The sequence below is a fragment of the Mytilus trossulus genome, chromosome 7 (genome assembly GCF_036588685.1).
Source record: "Mytilus trossulus isolate FHL-02 chromosome 7, PNRI_Mtr1.1.1.hap1, whole genome shotgun sequence".
NCBI lineage: Eukaryota > Metazoa > Mollusca > Bivalvia > Mytilida > Mytilidae > Mytilus > Mytilus trossulus.
In genome coordinates, this window is record NC_086379.1 from 74249076 (window position 1) to 74272743 (window position 23668).

A 23668-nucleotide genomic window follows, 5' to 3' on the forward strand; every position below is an offset into this window, starting at 1 on the left:
TAAGTTAGCAACTGAAGGTCATCGTTCGACTTTCAGCAACGAGAAAAACCCAAACTGCATAGCAAGCGGAGTATAAATAGTCCCGAAAAGGCAAACGTAAAACAATTCAAACAATAAAAATACCGGTCTCATGAATGTACAAAACAATTAACAAAAACAAATATATACAGCAACATTACTATGACAATCACTGAGGTGTACAGTCTCCTGTCTTGGACAGGCACATACATTATATAGCTGGGTTAAACATGTTATAAACAACAATAAATCACCTTTAAACATAATGTTGTGGCACATATATATATATACATGTATACAACACACAACAGTTTCAGCTTCTTAATCGATTCCTGTACTACATTTTACAGCTTTTTGTAACGCAGGCGTCAAATTGTTCCGAAGTTGAAACCAGAGGAACATACGTAGAGGAAATATTAAATTCGTGTGCAACAGTAAAACATTGGGCTATTCATGATGGCAACTTATCCATCGTATGACCATCGATTTAGATTTCAGGTACCCGCAGAAATTTGTGAGCGATAAAAGCCTTCCAAAGATTTATTTTCGTGTAACCCTTTTAAGGGTACAGCGAGGGAAGCGATTAAACCCTTCCATAGATTTATTTTTGTGTTACTCTTTTATAAAGACCACCGTGATGGTATTACTAAGTATTAATAGATGGGCAAAACAATATAAATACCAGAGAATTGTAAAACACTACGAATTTACAGCACCTTTTTTTACAAATTACTCTCAGTAATTGACGCTTAGTCTACTTGACCAACGGACTCGAACGTAACAAAACCACAAACATTTATCAACGGACTGAGTTCATGATATCCAATTGGCAATCTATTTGTTGTCGCATACCAAATGTATAGTTAGGGGATGTGCAAATATTTTTTTTTAATTTTGCCAATGCAGCATTACTGTTATAACTTCCATGAAGTTTAAAGCATTTACGGAAGGATTAAAACGACCACTTGATCTGTTTAATACAATCATCGACTTGGATCTTTTTCAATTTGTAGTATCTAATAAAAATCACTGTATTCGTGTTGTATGTCCTAATATGTATACATAGAATTAAGGCTTGAACTAGAAGAATTTAATGTATAAAGTCAACGATCATATAAAAAAAGAAGATGTGGTATGATTGCCAATGAGACAACTATCCACAAACGACCAAAATGACACAAACATTAACAACTATAGGTCACCGTACGGCCTTCAACAATGAGCAAAGCCATTTAACTTTTGAAGCTCTAACTTTTTATTACTTAAAAACAACATGTATCAGGGATAGAAAAGTAGGCACGTAATCTTGAACAGATATTTATACTAATTACTGCTTTTTCTTTTAAATCGTATTGATACTTACAAGATCCCATTAAATAAGCGGAGATAATTTAAATAGCAAGGCATGTTTTCTATATAAAACAAACAACAACAAAAAACAAGATATAAATATAGAAAAGGGGGGGGGGTCGACTACCCAAATAACTCTGATCAAAGCCTCGTTATCTGGAAAAGGCGAAATTGTGAAAAGGAATATCTAGAAATTCCCCAAGTACAATAAACATGCAGCTTTTTTCATACACCAGATATGTTATGATTATTCCAATATGACAAGATAGCAATTTAGGAGACAAACATATATAACTAATTGATCATAAAACCATCGGGACATTTCGGTGATCTTCGGTGTCCCGAGAGAAACACCTGAATTGCAGTACTAAAGTTATTCATACTATTTAGAGTAACCATCGGTGCATGAAAGCTTAACATTAAACTGTTTAAAGTGTACTATATAGAATGAAGGACAGACGGTGTCGAATTGTGCTATTTTAATAATGGGAAATAATGATCAAACTTCCTAGTTCCATAAAACTGGATTTTCGGGGAAAAGATGATACTGTACCTACCGATAATCAGCATCTTTTGCCTTATACCGGGTAAGTTGACGATTTTGACAACATCAGGAATAAACTTGTCTTGTTTAATTCTTGAATATATTTAGGAAAAATAATCCGTTGATTCTCACCTGTCAGGTAAGGTTAATAATCAGACATCTTGGGACGTGATGAAATAAAATAATTGATTTAACATATAAATAACAAAGCAGTAACAAAGCTTTGCTGTGTTAGTTATAATAAATAAATAATTACCAATCAATATGTAAGAATCGATACTTTAATGGGTTGACCATGTGTGTGGTTGAGATACCCGGTCTTACAGAAGGGTGTGGCATAAGTCACCAAACGGTTATAATACACATTTAGTTTTACAGAAACACAATCAATAACTAAAAAATCATTTAAAAAAGAACATTTGTAACTTTTAGACATGGTTGTGGTAAATACTTGACGGTAATCATTTATTGGTCGCACTATTAGTATATCCATTCAGTTGTTTATGAACTGCTTATCTATTTGTCTATGAAGCATGCATTCATTTGATAATAGAATGCATAACGTTGATTTTCAAAAAGACTGAACTGCAAAATTACCAGGACTTATTTACAAAGATATATATGGCATATTTTATTGAAAAGAGAAAGAGCATGACATCGTGTCTAATATTATATAGATCACATTAATTTTCACAAAAGTGACACAAATTTAGGGTGAATATTCGCTCATATCATCCGAAATTGTTTTAAAACTGTACTAAATCGTGTTTGTCAACTGAGGAGAATGTACACCTATAGGTAGACTATATATATGTACGTATAGAAATGGTATGTATTGTTTTGGTGAATTAGGTGTAATGATAAGATTTCATTCCTAGCATAAAGAGAACACATTGAGTATCATAATATGTATATTGTAATATGTAGTACTCTGTCCATCATATATATAGGATATATATAGTTTTGTTTTTATTTTATTTCTGTAAAGGATATAGCTTATGTTCCCTATGCTTTGTCTGATTCCTGTGAACTACAGCTCATGTTCCCTGATATCTTTTAGGAAAGTTTATGTTCACTACATGCTTTGCCTTATTTCTGTAAAGCAAAGTGTATGTTCCCTGTGTCTTGTCTTATGTCTGAAAATGAAAGTTTATGTTCCCTGTGCTCTTTCTTATTTCTGTTAAGGAAAGCATATATTTTCACTGTACCTTGTCTTATTTCTGTAAAAAAAAAAGCTTATGTTCTACGTGCTTTGTCATATGTCTGCAAAGGAAATCTTATGTTTCTTGCATGTGCTTTGTCTTATATCTGCAAAGGAAAGCTCATGTTCCATGTGCTTTGTCTTATGTCTACAAAGGATCTCGTATGCTCCCTGTGCTTTGTTATATGCCTGCAAAAAAAGCTTATGTTCCCTGTCCATTTCCCTATGCCTTCAAAGAAAAGCTTCTGTTCCCTGTGCTTTGTCTTGTGTCTTCAAAGGAAAGCTTATGTTCCCTGTGCTTTGTCTTGTGTCTTCAAGAAAAGCTTCTGTTCCCTGTGCTTTGTCTTGTGTCTTCAAAGGAAAACTTATGTTCCCTGTGCTTTGTATTTTGTCTTCAAAGGAAAACTTATGTTCCCTGTGCTTTGTCTTGTGTCTTCAAAGGAAAACTTATGTTCCGTGTGCTTTGTCTTGTGTCTTCAAAGGAAAACTTACGTTCCTTGTGCTTTGTCTTGTGTCTTCAAAGGAAAACTTATGTTCCCTTTGCTTTGTTTTATAACTACAAAAGAAAACTTATGTTCCCTGTGCTCTGTTTAATTCATGTAAAGGAAAGCTTAAGTCTACTGTGCTTATTCTCTTAGTCTTATTGTTACATGCATATATTAGATATTTAGCTCATGGTCAACTGTAATTTGTCCAATCTATGTTCATGCTTGGGACAATTGTACTGGTTTGTCTTTAAAACTATAGGAGATAGTAAGGAGGGTCTGAATGGGAGTCTCCATACTGTATTCTGTAATATATAACGTTTTTTGTCTACAACTTGTAATATGTGCCTGTCATTGTTTATAGTCTAACACATCTTCATTCCCTATTCTTTAATCTTTTCTTTTATCCATCCATTATTCTCTATTCTTTAATCTTTTATCCTTTATTCTCTATTATGTTGACCGCATTCAGACCACCAGTTAGACCGCCGGAGCTGTGCCTTTTCTTTTTTTCTTTAGAGATAGTTAAGCCGTGGTATCCGTGGTTGTCTTATTTGCACATGAGATTGTTGTGTGGTGGTTGCTGTGATTTGTCTTGTTTATGTCAGGGTTTGGTAGGCTGTGATAAATGTGCAATATTTAACAAAGAAACATCAGGCTATTTCTTGGGAACTGTTTTATGTCTTATCTTTTGTATGGGTATTTATGTTAAGTCGGAAATGTTTTTCAATATAAATGTGAGAAGGCTGTGTTATGTTAATTCTATCATCGCACTGTGTCACATGCACATAAACACGGTGAAGAAAGTTCGGCGATTATGAATGTACTTAATTTTAACGTTAGAATAAGTTAAGTCATGGTAATATTTCTAGATAAGGTCATGATAACTAAGCTATTCTTTACTTTTGTACATATAAAGAAAACTTTATTTGACATGTTAACTCTACCTGCTTCATCGTGGTTACTTTGTTTTACTAGCATTATGTGCTGGCATTGTAGACATCTTAAAAATCTACCCCAATGTTAAACTTTTGGGTTATGTAAACATAAGGGCACAATTAATATGCGGGTAGATTTTATTTCTATACGATTAAAATCCCGAATTAAATTGTTTAAAATATTTCAACATATATGTGTACATATATTTCTATAGTACAAATATTTTGAAGTAATAAGTTAATCCAACCATAAAGTTTTAACTTTAATAAGGAGCAGTGTAAGTAGATGAATACTCATTTAAATATAAAATCATGTTAAATACTCATTTAAATATAAATCATGACCAATTGTAATTGAAGAACCAGGAACACGCCTCGCTTTATGTCTTTTGTGTTTATTAAACATTGTAGGCAGAAACTTTTACATTGGCAAATAGGCATACAATCGACTGTGACAAAGAACACCGTGTCCACTGTAATAATCACTGAATCATGTACAGTGGAAAAGATTAAATCTAAAATGACCCATAGACACATCTTCTAATTGACATAAATGAGATGGGGAATTAAGACATGAAGTTTTTATAAGGGCTATTTAGACATTAAAAACACACAAAATATCACACACAAAAACCTGAAGAATAACAACAAAATAACGGACGGGAAAAAGGATCATAAGTTTCATTCTAGTGAAGGGAAGAAATAATTTTTTAGTAAAAATTTATGGTAATATATTCATGGACATGTAAAGGATACTCATCCCAACACAGACAGCCTATTTTGGGAGCAAAACATTTAGTATCTATAGTTTCATTCATGTAGTAACTGTTCATCATGATATATTTCAAAAAGACGACAAACTTTAAAGTATGTGCGCAACTGACACTATAGTTATCTGCAATGTTGACCTAGACAATTTTAACCCGTATATTCACCGTCGTATACTAGTATTATGCTGTAGTGATGATATCTGCGGTATAAAACTCAAGACAAATCGTGCCCATATATATACTAGAACACATCTTCGTCATGTACCTAAGTGAAGATTACTTAGGCAAAACCCCAGTTACCAACTCTTATACCGTAGCAGTAGTTTCTTGAGTTTAATAGATCCACATTTATTGAACTCGTATAGGTCTACCGAAGTGGTTATAGCTGAGATATAAACCCACATAACTATAAAGGAGTATGACGTATTGGTATTAGTTCAGATATACACACACAGCTTGAACCCGTTTATCTTAAATTAGTGTTGATATCTGTAGAACCTGCAACTCGAACTTGTATACAGCAGTGAAGATCACAAAGATTTATTTTAAAACAACACACGCACGTTTACTGTATTAATGATGTCCGAGGTGTAAACCCAGATAATTCGAAGTCGTAAATCGGAGTGATGATATTTGAGGTCAAGAACATGACAACTCGAACCTGTATACCTTTTTAGCTCACCTGGCCCAAAGGGCCAAGTGAGATTTTCTCATCACTTGGCGTCCGTCGTCCGTAAACTTTTAGAAAGATTCTTCTCCTCTGAAACTATTGGGCCAAATTTAATCAAACTTAGCCACAATCATCATTGGGGTATTTAGTTTAAAAATTGTGTCCGATGACCCGGCATACCAACCAAGATGGCTGCCACGGCTAAAAATAGAACATAGGGGTAAAATGCAGTTTTTGGCTAATAACTCAAAAACCAAAGCATTTAGAACTAATCTGTTAAAGGGGTTAAATTGTTTATCAGGTCAAGATCTATCTGCCCTGAAATTTTCTAAAGAATCTGACAACCTGTTGTTAAGTTGCTGCCCCTGAATTGATAATTTGAGGAAATTTTGCTGTTTTGGGTTATTATCTTGTATATTATTATAGATAGAGATAACCTGTAAACAGCAAAAATGTTCATCAAAGTAAGATTTACAAATAAGTCAACATGACCAAAATGGCAAATTGATCCCCTAAGGAGTTATTGCACTTTATAGTCAATTTTTAACCATTTTTCGTATATCTTAGTAATCTTTTAGAAAAATCATCTCCTCTGAAACTACTGGGCCAAATTTAACCAAACTTGGCCACAATCATCATTGGGGTATCTAGTTTAAAAATGTGTACCAACCAACCAAGATGGCCGCCATGGCTAAAAATAGAACATAGGGGTAAAATGCAGTTTTTGGCTTATAAATCAAAAACCGAAGCATTTAGAGCAAATCTGACAAAGAGGTTAAATTATTTATCAGGTCAAGATCTATCTGCCCTGAAATTTTCAGATGAATCTGACAACCTGTTGTTAGGTTACTGCCCCTGAATTGGTAATTTTAAGGAAACTTTGCTCTTTTTGGTTATTATCTTGAATAATACTATATATAGAGATATACTGTAAACAGCAATAATGTACAGCGAAGTAAGACATAAAAAAAAGTCAACACGACCAAAATGTTCAATTGACCCCCTAAGGAGTTATTGCCCTTTTTAGTCAATTTTTAACAATTTTCGTAAAATTTGTAAATTTTCACTAACATTTTCCACTGAAGCTATTGGACCAAGTTCATTATAGATAGAGATAATTGTAAGCAGCAAGAATGTTTAGAAAATTAGATCTACAAACACTTCCCCATCACCAAAACACAATTTTGTCATACATCCATCTGTGTCCTTTGTTTAATATTCACAAAGACCAAGGTGAGCGACACAGGCTCTTTGGAGCCTCTAGTTTTGGTGATGGCTGAGGTAAAAGCCATGACAAAATCGATCCTGCATACCTCATAGTGATTTCTGATGTATTGGCCCAGAAATCTCGGACATGTGTATCACGGTGTTGATATATGCATGATGTATTGACCTAGACATTTGGTACATGTGTACGATATCTGAGTAGACAAACCAGAAAATTCAAACCTGTGTACCGTAGTGATGATATCTGAGGTATTGACCAGACACTTCACAGAAATATACCGCAGTGGTAATCTCTGAAATAAAGACACTGAAAAATTCCATATACCGTAGTTGTGATATCTAAGGTATACCCCAAACAACTCAACCATAAAAAAACTTTACGTGGCAAACGTTGTGCTCTATTTTACTTCTTTGTACTTTAATATAAAACAAACTGAAGTAAGATGATATAATGGAGATTTTCCTATTTAAAAAACCTGAAATGAAATAATATTATATACATAACCGGGTATTTAAATCTTGTGTTATTCAAATATGTTATATAAATAATAACTGAATTTAACGATTATTTGATACAATAACTTTTTCGTGTTAGTCAGTGTTCTCCTGTCTGCTTTTCTGTAGAGTTCTGTTGAGTTCAAATAAATATAGTTGATTAAGAACCTGTTTTTTATGCGTAGGTAGTTGTCTATCATTGAAAACTATAAAGTAACGTCTAGATGTCTGCTATAACAATCAGTTTTTAGTTATATGCCACTAGTATGATGGCTACAGCTTACTAGTTCAATGCCTATAAAGACTTCCTCTAAGCCATGACTGAATTGCGAAAAGAGATACAAAAAATCTGGGGGGTGGGGCACGATGACTTTTTTCCGGATTGATTTTCATTTGTTTTTGGTACGTATGCTTATCCTCCTGTCACAACTGTAATTTATTTTCAGTTCATACCAGGCCAAGTTATTCCTTTTTATCCCCTCTCCCTCCCGAAAATAAATTTATCGCCCCATGAATATAATAGACCAAATGACTCTTTTCCCACAGATGAATATGACAATGGTGTTATACAAGTTTACAATTCTATTACGACACTATTACATAAACTGTCAAATGTAATGTCATTCGTCTGATGTAAATCTCAAATGTTACCTGTAATTATTACAAATATTATTAGATATATGAAAAAGTAAGAAGACCAAATGTAATATTGCAGAATGCAGTAAGCTTGAACTATTCATTTGTCAGGAGAATACATTTTTTTTGTAATATGGCTTTGAATCATACTTTTATAATGTGTACTAGTCGAACCCTGATTTTTTACCAATCTAGCCCATAAGACACGTTTCTTGTAATCATAACAAGTTAACTTGGATACATTTATAGAACCCTGGAGTTAACAGACTTTGTTATTGATGAAAACTACTGCAAAATCAGTTATAAAGTCATTGTTTTAGCTCACCATTGACCGATCACATATACTCGAGGCAAATTCTCTCCAGGAAACCGAAAGCCTATGTTTTTTTCAATACACAGATTGTACAAAACACTTTAGTCAAGGAATATATGTGGATGACGCCCCTGGTGCTTTTTAATAGAGACTTAGAAATACACCACCTATAGCTACGCTGCTCACACTCATTTTGTTTAGAAAGATGGTAATCTATGGAACGCCATAGCTGTCTTATGTGTCTTTTTTATTGCTTTTCTATTATAAGATGGTGCTTTTCTATTATAAGATGGTGGTTTTCTATTATAAGATGATGGTTTTCTATTATAAGATGGTGGTTTTCTATTATAAGATGATGGTTTTCTATTATAAGATGGTGCTTTTCTATTATAAGATGGTGCTTTTCTATTATAAGATGGTGCTTTTCTATTATAAGATGATGGTTTTCTATTATAAGATGGTGCTTTTCTATTATAAGATGGTGCTTTTCTATTATAAGGTGCTTTTCTATTATAAGGTGCTTTTCTATTATAAGGTGCTTTTTTATTATAAGGTGGTTTTCTATTATAAGGTGCTTTTCTATTATAAGGTGCTTTTCTATTATAAGGTGCTTTTTTATTATAAGGTGCTTTTCTATTATAATGTGCTTTTCTGTTATAAGGTGCTTTTTTATTAACCCCCAGGGGTATAAATGTGCATTTCATTAATAAATAAATAAATAAAATAAATTAATAAAAACTTTGAGCTCAAAATATTGACTTGAGTAAGTTCACCAGCACACTAGAAGACCTGATATATAAAATATTTATTACATGTATTTAATTAGATTACTATCTAATTTTGACACCTGTCGTAATCACTAATCAAGCAAATAATCATGTCATTTAAGTTTTCACACCTGAGACATCAAATACATTTAATTGAATTAACTTATATAATCAGATGGCAATCAGAATCCAAACAAAGATTACAGTGAATTGAACTTTTTATTAAAAACTGTCTCTCTCTTTTTTTTTTAAAGATAAAACTAGATAGCTGACATGGATTAAATTAAAGTGAGACCACCAATCTGCCGGTATCAAATCATTTGAAAAAACAACAACAATGTATTCCAATATGACCTTTAACATCGAAGAAGTAAACTTGCATTCAGTCGTGTTCAGACACTTTACAATAGAAAATAAAGGACGGGCATCGAACACAAAGTTACTTTTGTATAATACTGCACTGTCACTAACTAGTCTGTCACTATATTTAAATTTAAAATTGAGGCAAAATATATTCACCATTCGGTGAGGGGTCTGGCGGTCGCTCAAGACCCCCAGAAGCCTTGAAAAAAAATACGCAAAATCGTGCATCCCGAGAGCTTCTCGGACTCTTAGGAGGCACATTATTTGAGTGTCCTTTCCCTTGGAACCTCAGTCTCCAAAAACAACAAAACGCCAGCCAGGTTAAAGACATCAGCCAAGTTGAAAACACCAGCCAAGTTAAAAAATACCTCAGTCAAAACAGAAAGGTTGTATAAACACCGAAATCTACTAAGATTGAGGTATGCTGATAATGGCAGTCAAGATCATCAGATACTTCTAACTGACAGTCAACCTTCTGTGAAGAAAGAAAATCCTGTTAATATATTTAAAACCAAAGACCTAAAATACAATTATAGATGTGCGAATCTCTTCATGTATCATATATGTCTCTGTTAAACACATCGGCGAATGTGAATTCAGTCCGGTCAACTTTTTTAGCAGAAACATATTTGTTTTTACTATAAATTTATATTTTCGTATAATTTGTTTTTAAATCTCACAGATTCCTGAATTACTTGGACAATTATTGTCAAAGATATTAACACTTGTTGTCGACAAGTTGAATATATGTACAGCGTATAACGACGAGTGTGAATACCGTCCGGTCAACTTTATTCGCTCAAAAATATTTTTTTTTCACTTATTTTGTTTGATTTTCATAAAATATATTTTGATATCTTTAAGGTCTACAAATATTAAACCAATCTACCGAATAACAAAAAAGTTATGACTATTTATATCTCGTCCGGTAAACCGTCTTGTCACTATCCGGACAATCGTCTTGTCATTAGTGGTTCCCCACACTCCCGGTTAATCACGGGAACCACCATCACATAATAAAAAAGCACCTTATAATAGAAAAACACCTTATAATAGAAAAGCACCTTATAATAGAAAAGCACCTTATAATAGAAAACCACCTTATAAAAGAAAAGCACCTTATAATAGAAAAGCACCTTATAATAGAAAAGCACCTTATAATAGAAAACCACCATCTTATAATAGAAAACCACCATCTTATAATAGAAAACCATCATCTTATAATAGGAAAGCACCATCTTATAATAGAAAAGCACCATCTTATAATAGAAAAGCACCATCTTATAATAGAAAACCACCATCTTATAATAGAAAACCATCATCTTATAATAGAAGCTTGACCATCTTATAATAGAAAACCATCATCTTATAATAGAAAAGCACCATCTTATAATAGAAAAGCAATAAAAAAGACACATAAGACAGCTATGGCGTTCCATAGTAATCACTTATTAGTTGAATTGATGGTTGTGTGCGTTGTTACCATGCTCTTGGTACCATGGACGTTAATAAACACAAATTAATCCATCCATCCAAAATAACTCCTAATTGTGTTTTATTTGTAGTAAAACCCTGTTTAAGCAAAAAGGGCTTTTGTTTTACTCTAAGTTTAAGTTTACAATACATTTATATATAAATGCAAGTAAAAAAAGTTTCAATGCATGAACTGATCACTGTTGATGGGGATGTATAATATTCTGTATTGTTATTAATTGTCTACTCTCTTACAGGCACTGGTGCTTTGTCTGACACAGACGTTGGTGTGGTAGCTGCAGGCGTCATTTCCGGTTTGATACTCATTGTACTTGTCGTTGGAGTTCCTGTTATAATATTTTATTTACGGTAAGTTTCTATAGGTATTTGTTTTCACTTTTAAATTGCTAACTTTTTCAAAGATCTTTATATGCTTTCTAAAATCACTTTCATGTTATTTATTGTTTAAATATCATTTGTACATTTAAACTAGGTGATAAAGACTAACCGTTTGTTGCTGCATTGTTTTTTTGTCTTGACTGCTAGGAAAGTCACACATGCAAAACGTGACCGTCCAAAATTCAACATTAGAATAAAGTATTTATTTATTCAAATCACCTATAACCCACCGTGTCAAAACGATTCACGAAAGTCTAAAAAAACATTTCTATAAGTATAGTTTTAAATTATCAAGCTATAACATCTTAATCAACCTTTATTCCCTACTAAAAATGGAATTATTCAAGAAGAACATGATATATCAGATTATTTTGCACTTCGAGCAAATTTGGCGATTCGATTTTATTATTTATTATATTGACAACTATAAAAGATAGAACATTGCCTTGGATGACATTCTTCTAGAGAGTTAGCTTTAGAGCCTCTTGTTTAAATACTAACGTAGATTAGGGGGAAAAAACTGTACAAATGATCGAAAGTAAGGTCCACAAAAGCAGCCAAGCGTTTTATGGAACTTCTTTAGCTAGAGCGAAACTGTAAAATGTTATATTAAGGTATAAAATATTCTGAGGCAAATGTCTGTGGATGTTTGTCATAGATTATCGGGTCATAGACAAAATGTCTTCCAGGCAAGACTATAATTTGGCTCGGACAAGTTTCCAATCAAAATAAACATTTATGTTGAATTGTATCAGCTTAATGCAAAGCCATGCATCTAGCCTTTTTTTGTTTGTTAGATAGAAGATACAGTCTTTAAAGTCAAAGTTTTTAAAACAACCTTTCTTAAACTTTTATAGAATTTCGGGAATCTTTTACAGATGCAAATACAAAATTGTATTACAGATATTCGAAATAAAACCTCATAAAATGCTTTCAGAATTAAAAGAGTAAGAACAACAAAAAATGGTATCACTAAACTCACTAAACTTATATTCTTGCTACATAAAACAAGTATAACGATTACTTTAAAAAAAAAAAACCAATACATCCAGTATCGTTCTTTGCCAATTAAATTACATGTTGACCCATAAAGGACCCAAAAGTATACTTTGACATTTGAGACGTAGTATACATTCTAAAACAATGAATAGGAATATTTAAACCTTTCTAATTTTCTAACATCCTATATATCCAAGATATCATTAACATAATTTTTAACACAACTCTAAAAATAATGAAGATTTCAAAATTTTTGATTTCCAGAAAAAAGAGGAAGAAGGCAGAACCAAAAGGACGTCCACCAAAGGAACATTTCGCCAATGGACATGCACCGAAACCAGCTGCTAATGGCTATCCAAAACCTAACCCATATATGCCTCCCCCACAACCACGTCCACAACATAGACATGGACCAAGGCATCCACATGCAACTGATTTAGGTTCACACAGAGGTGTTCCGATAGTACATATCACACCACATGGTTCACATGCTGGGACACCGCACGGATCACATAGGGGACCACCACATGGGTCAGTAAGGGGACAAATGAGAGGAGGATCTGCACGAATTGTATTTACACGTGGTGGTGGTCGTCGTCCCCCAATGATGTTCCCGATGGGATCTGTAGGCCCAAGAGGTCCATATCCATATCCAATGGGACCTAGAGGAAGAGGTGCTCCTCCTCCAGGATATCCTGGACCATATGGTTATCCTGATCCAATGATGCACCCGTACTTCTTCCCGCCTCAATTCACAGTGTACGTGGATGAATCGGACGACGATGAGTCGGATGAGGACAGGAGATCAAACAGATCAACAGTGAGGGAGCGGAAAATGAGGTACCACCGTTCGTTTCTGCCTGATAGACAATCAAACATAGTCATCAAGTAAGTCGATGAAATATCTAGAAGCATATACATACTGTACTTATTGGAATATATTGTGAAATATCTACGAAATATATTACATGCTTTAAATTTCTCTTATGGTTATAACCTGTTGTTTATTTCCAACATATAACAGATACATTTTTATTTTTGATATCGCATTGAATGGAGTGCGATATCAACAAGCAATATCAAATGTGTTATTTTGGTTGGCTTATACTACCATTCGATATCGATTTGCGACATTTCAATCGGCTATTTTCAAGGTTGAAGATGACCATCAAAGGTCCAGATTGATAATTTTTTCTTTATGACACTGTTTGATTTACTTAAATTTCTATACTTCTGCATGAGGGCTCAATGCCCACATTCATCATGCCCAACTTCCTAGTTTTCGCGGTATCATTTACCCAATCGTTCAAGGATGAGAAAATAAAGCAATCGCTTGATCTCAACAATTGTTTTTGTCCTAAACATTCTTGAAATATTTGCCTAAAGTTTAGTTTAAACATATTTTATTTGCTGAATCAAAGCAAAATGGATTAGACACAAGTAAATCATACTTGTGAAGTCTTCTCCATAATACAATATAAAGTTACAATAACGGTATAGTATAATGGACATGCATATATATATTCAAAATTCAAAATTCAAATATTTATTGCCATATAAACTAAAACATTAAGTTTGTGACATATAAAATAATAAACAATATAACTATATTTCACATATATATATACACAATCATCCATTTACAGTAACTATTCCAGTGTCCCCTGTCCTCAGTTCTAATGACCTTTTGATGTAGGACCCCAATTTATTTACTTGTGATGGTGTTGATGGATTGAGTATAGAAATCAACTTTTCTTCATCAGATAAATCTTTAACAGAAAAATTAAAATCCAAGTTGTTAAAAAAGTTATTTCTTAGTTCCATATTTAATTTACAATCTAATATAAAATGTTTTTCGTTTTCTAATGTTTTACATTTAAGGCATATTCTCTGCTCTCTAGGAATATTTGTATGTCTGCCTTTTTCTATATTTAAATTATGGTCACTTATTCTTAGTTTTGTTATTAATTTTCTATAAGTAAAGTTTGATGTTCTTAAATAGTCTTCAAAACATAAATTTTGTTTAAGATTCTTATATAAATAAAGTTTACTTTTTTCATCTATGTTTTGCATCTTATCATGTATCAAATTTTCAAAGAAGTTTTTAGAGCTTGTTTTTATATAAACTTTAAATGAATTATCTATTTTTTTGTCTGAACTAGTATTTTGTTGAATTTGTGCTATATTTATATTAAGTTCACTTAAAATATTTTTAACATAGGTAAACCAGGAGTATACTCCTTCCGAGTCTAAGTTTTTACTAAGCATGTAAGCTTCTTTCAAAAGAGGATTTAATTTACAGCATTCAAATCTCTTTAAATATAATAATGTTTGTGTTTTAATATTAAATTCTATAGGAAGTCTCCCCAATTCAGCTCTAGTTGCAAGATTAGATGCATTCTTTCTAGTTCCTAGTAAAAATTTACAAAATTGCAAGTGTAATTTTTCAATTGGACTTTTTTCTGCAAAATTTAAAATATCTACTTCCTTTCCAGAATTTAAAGCTCTGTTTTTTGCTCTAAAAAGAGATATATATGTGTCTAAATATGTAACTTCAGAGTTATATATCATTATTGGTTTAATGAGGGAATCAAAGAGGTGGCATGCAACTTTGACTGGTAAATTATTCAAAGACTTTGTGTAAGCTTTTAACCCAAATAATGCTTTTTTGGCTTTTTTAACAAGTTCTTTAGTGCTATGAGACATGTTGCCATTGCATTTAATTAATAAGCCTAAAAATGAGTATTCTGATACATTATCAATGTTACTGTTTTTAAAATTCAAAAATGTTTTTTCTAGTTTAGAGCATGTCCTATTAAATATCATAGATTTTGTCTTTTTAATATTCAATTCTATCTGCCATTTATCACAGTATAAAGCTAAATTATTTAGACTATTCTGTAGCCCTGTTTTAGTTTCTGAAAAAATTAACAAGTCATCTGCAAAAAGCAGACAACTTAGTTTTGAGTCTATAATTTTTAGAGGATAACACAAGTCATTATCAAAGACCTCTGTGATGTCATTAATGAATATATTAAATAAAGTAGGACTCAGTGAATCACCTTGTTTTACCCCTCTTGTAATATTAAACATATCAGTTACCATGTTTTTGTATTTAATTGAAGACCCAGTGTCATCATATTGATGTTTTATAATGTTAAATAATTTCTTCCCTATCCCCATATTATAAAGTTTGTACAAAAGAGCATCTCTCCATACAGAGTCAAATGCCTTTCTTAAATCTACAAAACAAGCATAAAATTTCTTTTTGTTTTTATGTAAATACTTATTTATTAGAGATTTTAATATAAAAATGCTATCTGCAGTTCTATGGTTCTCTCTAAAACCAAATTGGCTGTTACTTAATTGTTCATCTATAATTTTAGTGAGCCTATTTTTTAGAGTTGCATTAAATATTTTTGCAAGACAATTAATCATAGAGACTCCTCTGTAGTTATTGGGATCATTTTTATCTCCAGATTTATGTAATGGGACTAAAAATGAGTTTCTCCATGTTTGAGGGTATTTCCCTGTTAAAAGAATAAGATTAAATATTTTTACATAATTTTTAATCATAAATGGGTTAGAGTATTTTATAACTTCATTTATAATTCTATCAGGGCCAGCAACTTTCCCTAATTTTAGTCCATTTATAACTTTTTTTATTTCTGAGAAACTGAAAGGTTTAGCTGTTTCTAAATTTTCTATAATATTATTTTCTATATTCTTAAGTTTATTTTCTATTTCCCTTTGGAAGGTGGTATTAATTTTAGTTGGATTTCCTTGATCTATAAAGTGCTTGATCAGTTTGTCTTCTTCTTTTAATATTATATAAAGCAAACAGTTTATAGATGTTAAGCAACCAAGAATCAATCAATCAACACTCGTTATTTATTTTTAACAACCTTTAAGCTTCATTCAAGAATTGATTTTATTTTTTAACAAGCATTTTTCAACTGTATTCTTTCAAAAAAAAATTGTGTCTTAGATGGTGATAGGCAGTCTAAGGGGAAAAAATACCATAAGAGAAATAGTTTTAGGAACTCGTTAGATTTTGATATCTGTTGATAGCAACTTGATAATTTATTTTCAACAATAACAAGATAAACTCGCCAACATGGCTCGTTTATTGTTATATTGATTATATTGAATGAATTATCGAAGTGAATATTAAGTGATATCCGATTCCAACTAGTTCCAAAACCTTTATGTAGCATGCATGTAATTAACGATAAAAATTAAGCTTTACAGAAAAGTATGTACACAGTATTTAATATGTACATACTTCATAATGTTTCTAGGTGTTTTCAGACAACTGCCTTCGCACTTTTTAATTCTTTTAAAAAAGTATGCACTAGTTCTGATTATATATTGAACTAATATTGTTTTGTAAATAAAATCCTACCTAAATAAACTGAAGGATGGCAAAGTGGTTTTTTTTCGCAGTAGTACATTTTGCACATTATATAACAATAAATATGTATTTTATGCTTGCTTTATTCTATAAAATCTATAAAATCCTTCATTACGTCTCTAAATATAACATTGCTGTTAAAACATACGCTCAGATTGAATAATTTGTTTAAGTAACTCAATAATAAGCTAATGCAAAAGGGATAAAACATTGCTCAAAACTGTATTTAAGTTAACAACATTTTGTGAACTAAATCTTCATACCAAGCATGCACAGGAAAAAAATGTTTTACACCATCGTGTTATAATCTTAGTCACTTTAACAATTATGTAACAAAAAAACACAAAAAGTCATATGGACAAATCACAATAGTAAAAACGAAAGACATGAAAAAACATAATAAATTAGCAATGTATGCAATAAGTAAGTATTAAATAAATGACTATAAAAATGCTGCAACGGCTGTAATTAAATTCCAAAAACTTCTCGAGAATTGGTTGTGGGGAGACCGCCAACCGAAAACTCTACAAAGATCATCGTAACATTATGAGAATTACAAAACATAACTATTAATATCACTATTTTCTACGTGTTATTTTCCTGCTCATTTGATCGCTTCCATATTTCTTGTGCCACGGTTTTGAGACAACACAGTAACTCACTGCATATGAGGCAAAGCTATCTGACAAGCTAAATAAAGGCAACAGTAGTATACCGCTGTTCAAAACTCATAAATCCATGGACAAAAAACAAAATCGGGATAAGAAACTAAAACTGAGGGAAACGCATTAAATATAAAAGGAGAACAACGACACAACATTAATATGTAACACACACAGAAGCGGATTAACCTTCGTTAGGACAACCAAGTGTACTACTCTCATTATGACTCAACGATAGAGGGTTAAAAGAAACGTTCGATGAACAAATGTTTGGGATTTGTGCGTAAATATGTCTTATGTTGTGAACCACTCGGCATTTGATTTTGTGCTCATTTTTCCGATTTTTGTTAGGCGAAATCTATAGAAGTTTAGTTACCATGCATATAGTATATCTTTGTTTAATATTGTTTGCTGTATATTGTTAGCTTGCTTAAACACTTTTTGCAGCACACATTCATAATTCCCTCAGTCGGATTCTAACTCAAGCTGTTGAGTTATATGTACAAATATATCTTTTAGTAGTAATGAAAGTAATTGCAGTTGTGCTAGAAGTAGTAGAGTAGTTATTCAATTACTATCTAATTTAAAAAGCAGACCATGCGTTCACGCTTCGATCACAAATGTAGCAAAAAAGCATGAACACAGAATTTGTTTTGCATCAGATTGATCGAAAAAAGTAAAATAACAAAACTACCGAACTCCGAAGAAAAAAAATCAAAATGGAAAGTACCTAACCAAATGGCAAAATCAAAAGCTCAAACACATCAAACGTATGGATCATAATTGTCGTATTCCTGAATTGGTACAGGCATTTTTTATGCAGAGAATGGCGGATCAAAATGGTATTATTTTATAATTTGCCAAACCTCTCACTTGTATGACAGTCGAATAAAATTCCATCATATTGACAACAATGTATGGAAAATGGTAAATAGGTAAAAATGTCAAAATTAGGGGTACATCAGTTAACATTATTGTTTTATATAATAGATTAATATGTACACCCACACACAACTGAGAATTATTGACGCTGCAACAACTGAGAGTATCAAAAGTAGATTTATTAATGCATAAGATTATTATCAAGAAATTGAAGATCATTGATAACAGATAATTCCAAAACCTTTTGGAAAATACGAATAAAGCAAACTATACACGGGATAGAAAACCTGTACGTGGTTCATATTTCATTAAAGTAAAAAAATAATAATAATACATCAATGACATTTCATGTAGAAAAAAACGTTCTGACTACTGCGGAATCGTGATACAATTGGGAACGGAACGTCCACCAGCAGAGTCATCGAAGCAGTGATTGTAAAACCTCATTTAAAGTACCAGGCTTATAACGTGCAAATGCTCTGCTTTAGAAGTTTGTGAACAGTACCAATTTCATACCACTGATACACCAATCCGTCCATTATCTATTAAATATATGTTAAACAGTGAAAATGTAAGACTAAATATGATATTTTTTTCCTTTTTAGCTGTAACAGGTAAAAGTATGTTTATAGTAGCAGCATTCCTTAATTTGTGTTCCCTTACTTTTTCAGAGAAATAGACAGTGACGAGGAAAAGGTAAGCACGAATGATATAAGAATTCATATGAGAATCACGACATTTTGAAACTTAATGATGCTAGATAGTTCAAAATCAACTATGCATCTTAAATATACCTAAGTTTTCGTTTGTACTTGTACTGTTGTAATTGTACTAGTTAGCTGTGCGATAGGAATACCAAATTAGACAACCCTTACGACAAGTATAATTGGTCATCTTTCTACGGTGATCTATATACTTGTAAGTTACATCTCACATTTAAACAACCTTAGTGAAGAATAACTATCGAGTCATGTCTACTTATAAGTTTGGAATAATTCCACACAAAGTTGTTACAGTAAATTTCATGTCCAAGTTATATTTTACAATGGGAAACAAGGCCATAATAAATAATAGGTTTGTTTGCCCAAACGCTACTACCCAGAAAAAAACTGGCTACTCAAATTCTTTTATTGTCCTGATTAGGAGAAGATTTTTTTTAATCAAAGAGACATGAAGACTGATAAACATCTGATACTATAATTTCTTTTTTTGAAAAAAAAAGAAAAAGAAAATGCCTACCTACCCACTGTCTCAACCTTTGGATAGGGTTTGGGCAAACCAAAATATTTTTATGTGTGGCCCAAATCCCAAGTAGAACCAACGGCGACATTGACTATTCAAAGCAATTGACAAAAGTATGATGAATTGTTGTAGATCTGGCAAACTATTTTGGCTTTGTAAATTTCAAATGTCTTACATATATTGTAAAAGGGCACGACAAATTAAGAAATTACTAAAGTATGCAATAATAAATGTGAACTTTGCTGCATAGACTGGGAAAATCCTTTAATACTGAGGAGAGGTATCTTCCTTACCAAAAACTTCCAAAGGAAAAAAGTCGGTTATTATCTGTATTTATTTCAGGTTTCCTTAGCAGGAAAAGTAGAAAAAGATCTTGTTTTGTATAAATTTATGTAAAGCTTAAATAAATATTTATTTTAGAAAATACAAGAAGAAGAGAACAGAAAGAAAAGAGGCAAACGACGATCTAAATCAAGAAGCCGATCAAGATCCCCCGAACAACCAAAGCGAAGACACAAATCTCGGTCAAAATCTCCCGCTCGTAGACGGTCTAGAACTCCTTCACCTGAACGATATAGAACATCTGATCACCAAGATTTATATACAGAAGTATCGAAATCAAGTTATCGGAGGAATTCTTCAGCAAGTGGAGGCGATACAGCAGCTAAAATCGATGAAATGTTTTCTTTTTCATCCGACGCAAGTGCAAAACCCGGAGACGTTATATTACTACCTCCCGGGAAACATATTGATATGTCTCCGAGAAGGCGCGAATCATCTCCCATATGGCGAGAACCAAGTCCACCACCAAGGAGAGACCCAAGTCCGACAAGAAGACGAGATCCAAGTCCGCCATCTAGACGAGATCCAAGTCCGCCTCCAAGGCGAGAACAAACACCACCATTACGTCGAGATTCGACGCCCCCAAGACCAGAACGAAAGCCTATAAGTTCTATTCCATCTGAGTATGCATATGCATCGGTGATAAGACCATCTGAAGAGCCGATTGAAACCCCATCTGCATCACATTCTGCACTGGGTGTATCAATGTCAGAAAGACTTCAGAATATTGTGGACTCTGGACATACAACTGTTGTTCATGACCTTGAAAAATATAAATCCGACGATATTCAATATCCTCCTAAAGGACAAAGTCTCTCAAGAACAAGTAAACCATACATGTCGAATAGAGACGATTATCCATCATCATCAAATCGCTTATCTTCAACTGCGAAACCTGATCTATATAGGACGGATAGATATAGTTCTGATGACTTTAGGCGACCGTCTACTCCTCCAAATGATATTCCAAACGAGACACCTGTTCCTACTCCACGCCATTCACTTATCAGAAGACCACAAACTCCCCCAAACGACATACCCATATCATCCCGTTCTGATAGACCATCAACTCCTCCCTTTGATGGAGATGACATAAGCAGAAGCACCTCAACACCAGCACCAGATAGGAGAGTACCACCACCACCGCCTTTACCTCCAACACAACCACAAAGCAATGATTCTAGACCAATGAATGCTCGTTACACGACAAACTTGGGGAATACACAGCATGCTCGAGCTGCTTTTTCTACACAAGTTCTGGAAGAGCTTAAAGAGAGACATCGAATGCCCGAGGCGTCTGTGGATGATGATGACGACACTGATTCCGCAAGAAATAGGGCTGTAAACTTTTCTGCTTCGCCACCCGAAATAATTCCTAGATCACAACCTAATAGTCCCAGAGGATCTCAAAACTTAAACCCCGATGACCCTCCACAGGAACGTGCCCCACCCCCTCCTCCACCTCCACCACCACCACCACCTTTACCAAAATAAATTAAAATGATGATGCTAGCAATTACATGGTTTTTGACTGACATATGTTTTATCTATCGAATTAGTCTTATGATATAAAAACGGGAAATGGCTACCGTAATAAAAAAAACTTGCTACATATCTTTTCTTATACTACAAATTTAACCCGAATATTTTAAATGAAAAATAATATATACTTCTACACCATACCATGTAGAATGATCTTTGCAGTGTTGAAGAGTCCTATTACGCATGCATTTAGTGGGGAACATGAGTTGCATGTTCTGATGGTGCCGCTTTTAAATTGAAACTGAATACATTTTTGTGGACAAAAATATTGAACTCGATAACAGTGTAATCATTATCCTCATATACTAGTAGGCTAACATACTAACAAGGAAATGTTTCCCTAAAACAATTTTCGCAATCCAGTTTGACATTGATTGTGACACTTTATTTTGAAAAGTACGAATTGCAAGCAAATGTGTTAATGAATGAAACCAGAGGACGAATGTCATCAAAGCAATCAAAACTTGATATCTGCTTATCAAATTCAATGACGAGAATAGCTACATGTCGAGATGCTACAAACTTATAAAAACATGCATGAATGTGTAGTGCTTAGTTTTACCTTTTTAGTTGACAATCACTAATCGCACATGCCCTTTTATACCCGAGAGCCAATTCCATGACATTAGAAGGGGAAATCTGTGTATGATTATTTTATTATGATTTTTATCACTGTTAGTCATTTTTAAAAATATCATATTATTGTAGATCGCTGTATTGTTTGCCTAGACTTCAAAATTTAACTGTTTTATATACAGGGTGAATGCTTTAATTTCGCATGATGAATTGTAATAAACAAAAATAACCGGTTCTTGATGGAAGGAAGCTTTAACATTGTATTTTTTTATTATTTGAATCTAATAAGTATTCAGTGTAAAAATTGTATTGATCAAAAGCACACAAACTATGAAAGGGCTATATCTTATAGCGTGTGCCATGACTGATAGCCAAATATGGAACAAATTTATATACAATCTACAATTTAACGAATGAATTCTTGAAAAAAGTTTTAAAAAAATAGTCGCCATAATCTCTCACCAATATATTATTTAATACATGTACCATACATATTGATGTTTGGGGACCAAGAAATACAGCAGCTGTATAACTCTTGTAGCACACGAAGATAGTATCACTGTGTGTACAATACATTAATTTTTTTTTGTATCAGGTGCTTGAAAACTAGTTTACTAACATAGCTTCTTCCTGAATGAAGTTATATATCACAAATAGATTGAAAAGATGAACATTTGTGTTTAAATTCCTTCTGGCTGGAAAATTCTTTACAACTCATGCTTTTTGGTCCTTTTTTGCAAAGTTAATGAGATGTTAATATTTTTATAGATTTTTTATGCATTGTTCATTTTTTTAAGAGCTTACTTGTAAATATGTCATGTAATCTACAAAGTACTTGCATTCACTTGATACACATTTTAGTTTTGCACGCTTTACTTAACAAGAAATCATCAAAGATTCATTATCCTTGTTTGTCGGTTCCATTACTTTTATATATATTAATTTTATTACTGTAAACGTTGAAGACGTTTTATATAAAGTATATGATATATCTTTTACAGTTATATATTTGTTATATTCATTTCAAATGAATAAATATATTTTGATAATAGAGTTGTCTCGCTTATGAATGAAATGAGATGTTAAGTGATACGAAGAGTGTTGCAAAACGTTAAATCACAAAAATACTGAACTCCGAGGAAAATTCTTAACGCAAAGTCCATACTCACATGGCAAAATCAAATGACAAAACACATCCAACGAATGGACAACAACTGTCATATTCCTGACTTGGCATTTTGACTACTGTTAAGTAGTTATCAAGGTACCAGGATTATAATTTAGTACGCCAGACGCGCGTTTCGTCTACATAAGAATCATTAATGACGTTCATGTCAAAATATTTATAAGGCCAAACAAG

The 23668-nt window shown here is 32.7% G+C and overlaps 1 protein-coding gene across 2 annotated transcripts; it reads left to right on the forward strand.

The window, feature by feature from the left end:
* Positions 1 to 1733: 1733 nt before the first annotated feature.
* On the forward strand, positions 1734 to 23357 carry LOC134725794 (serine/arginine repetitive matrix protein 1-like). Of its 2 annotated transcripts, none has more exons than XM_063589952.1 (5): positions 1734 to 1955; positions 11508 to 11619; positions 12913 to 13488; positions 19278 to 19302; positions 20269 to 23357. In XM_063589952.1, exons 1-5 carry the CDS (start codon positions 1910 to 1912, stop codon positions 21682 to 21684), a joined length of 2175 nt encoding a protein of 724 aa, XP_063446022.1. In that variant the 5' UTR covers positions 1734 to 1909; the 3' UTR covers positions 21685 to 23357. The 2 variants fall into 2 exon arrangements, with proteins under 2 accessions (XP_063446022.1, XP_063446021.1); XM_063589951.1 differs by having other exon boundaries at positions 1740 to 1955; positions 12913 to 13536.
* The last annotated feature ends 311 nt before the right edge of the window (positions 23358 to 23668 follow it).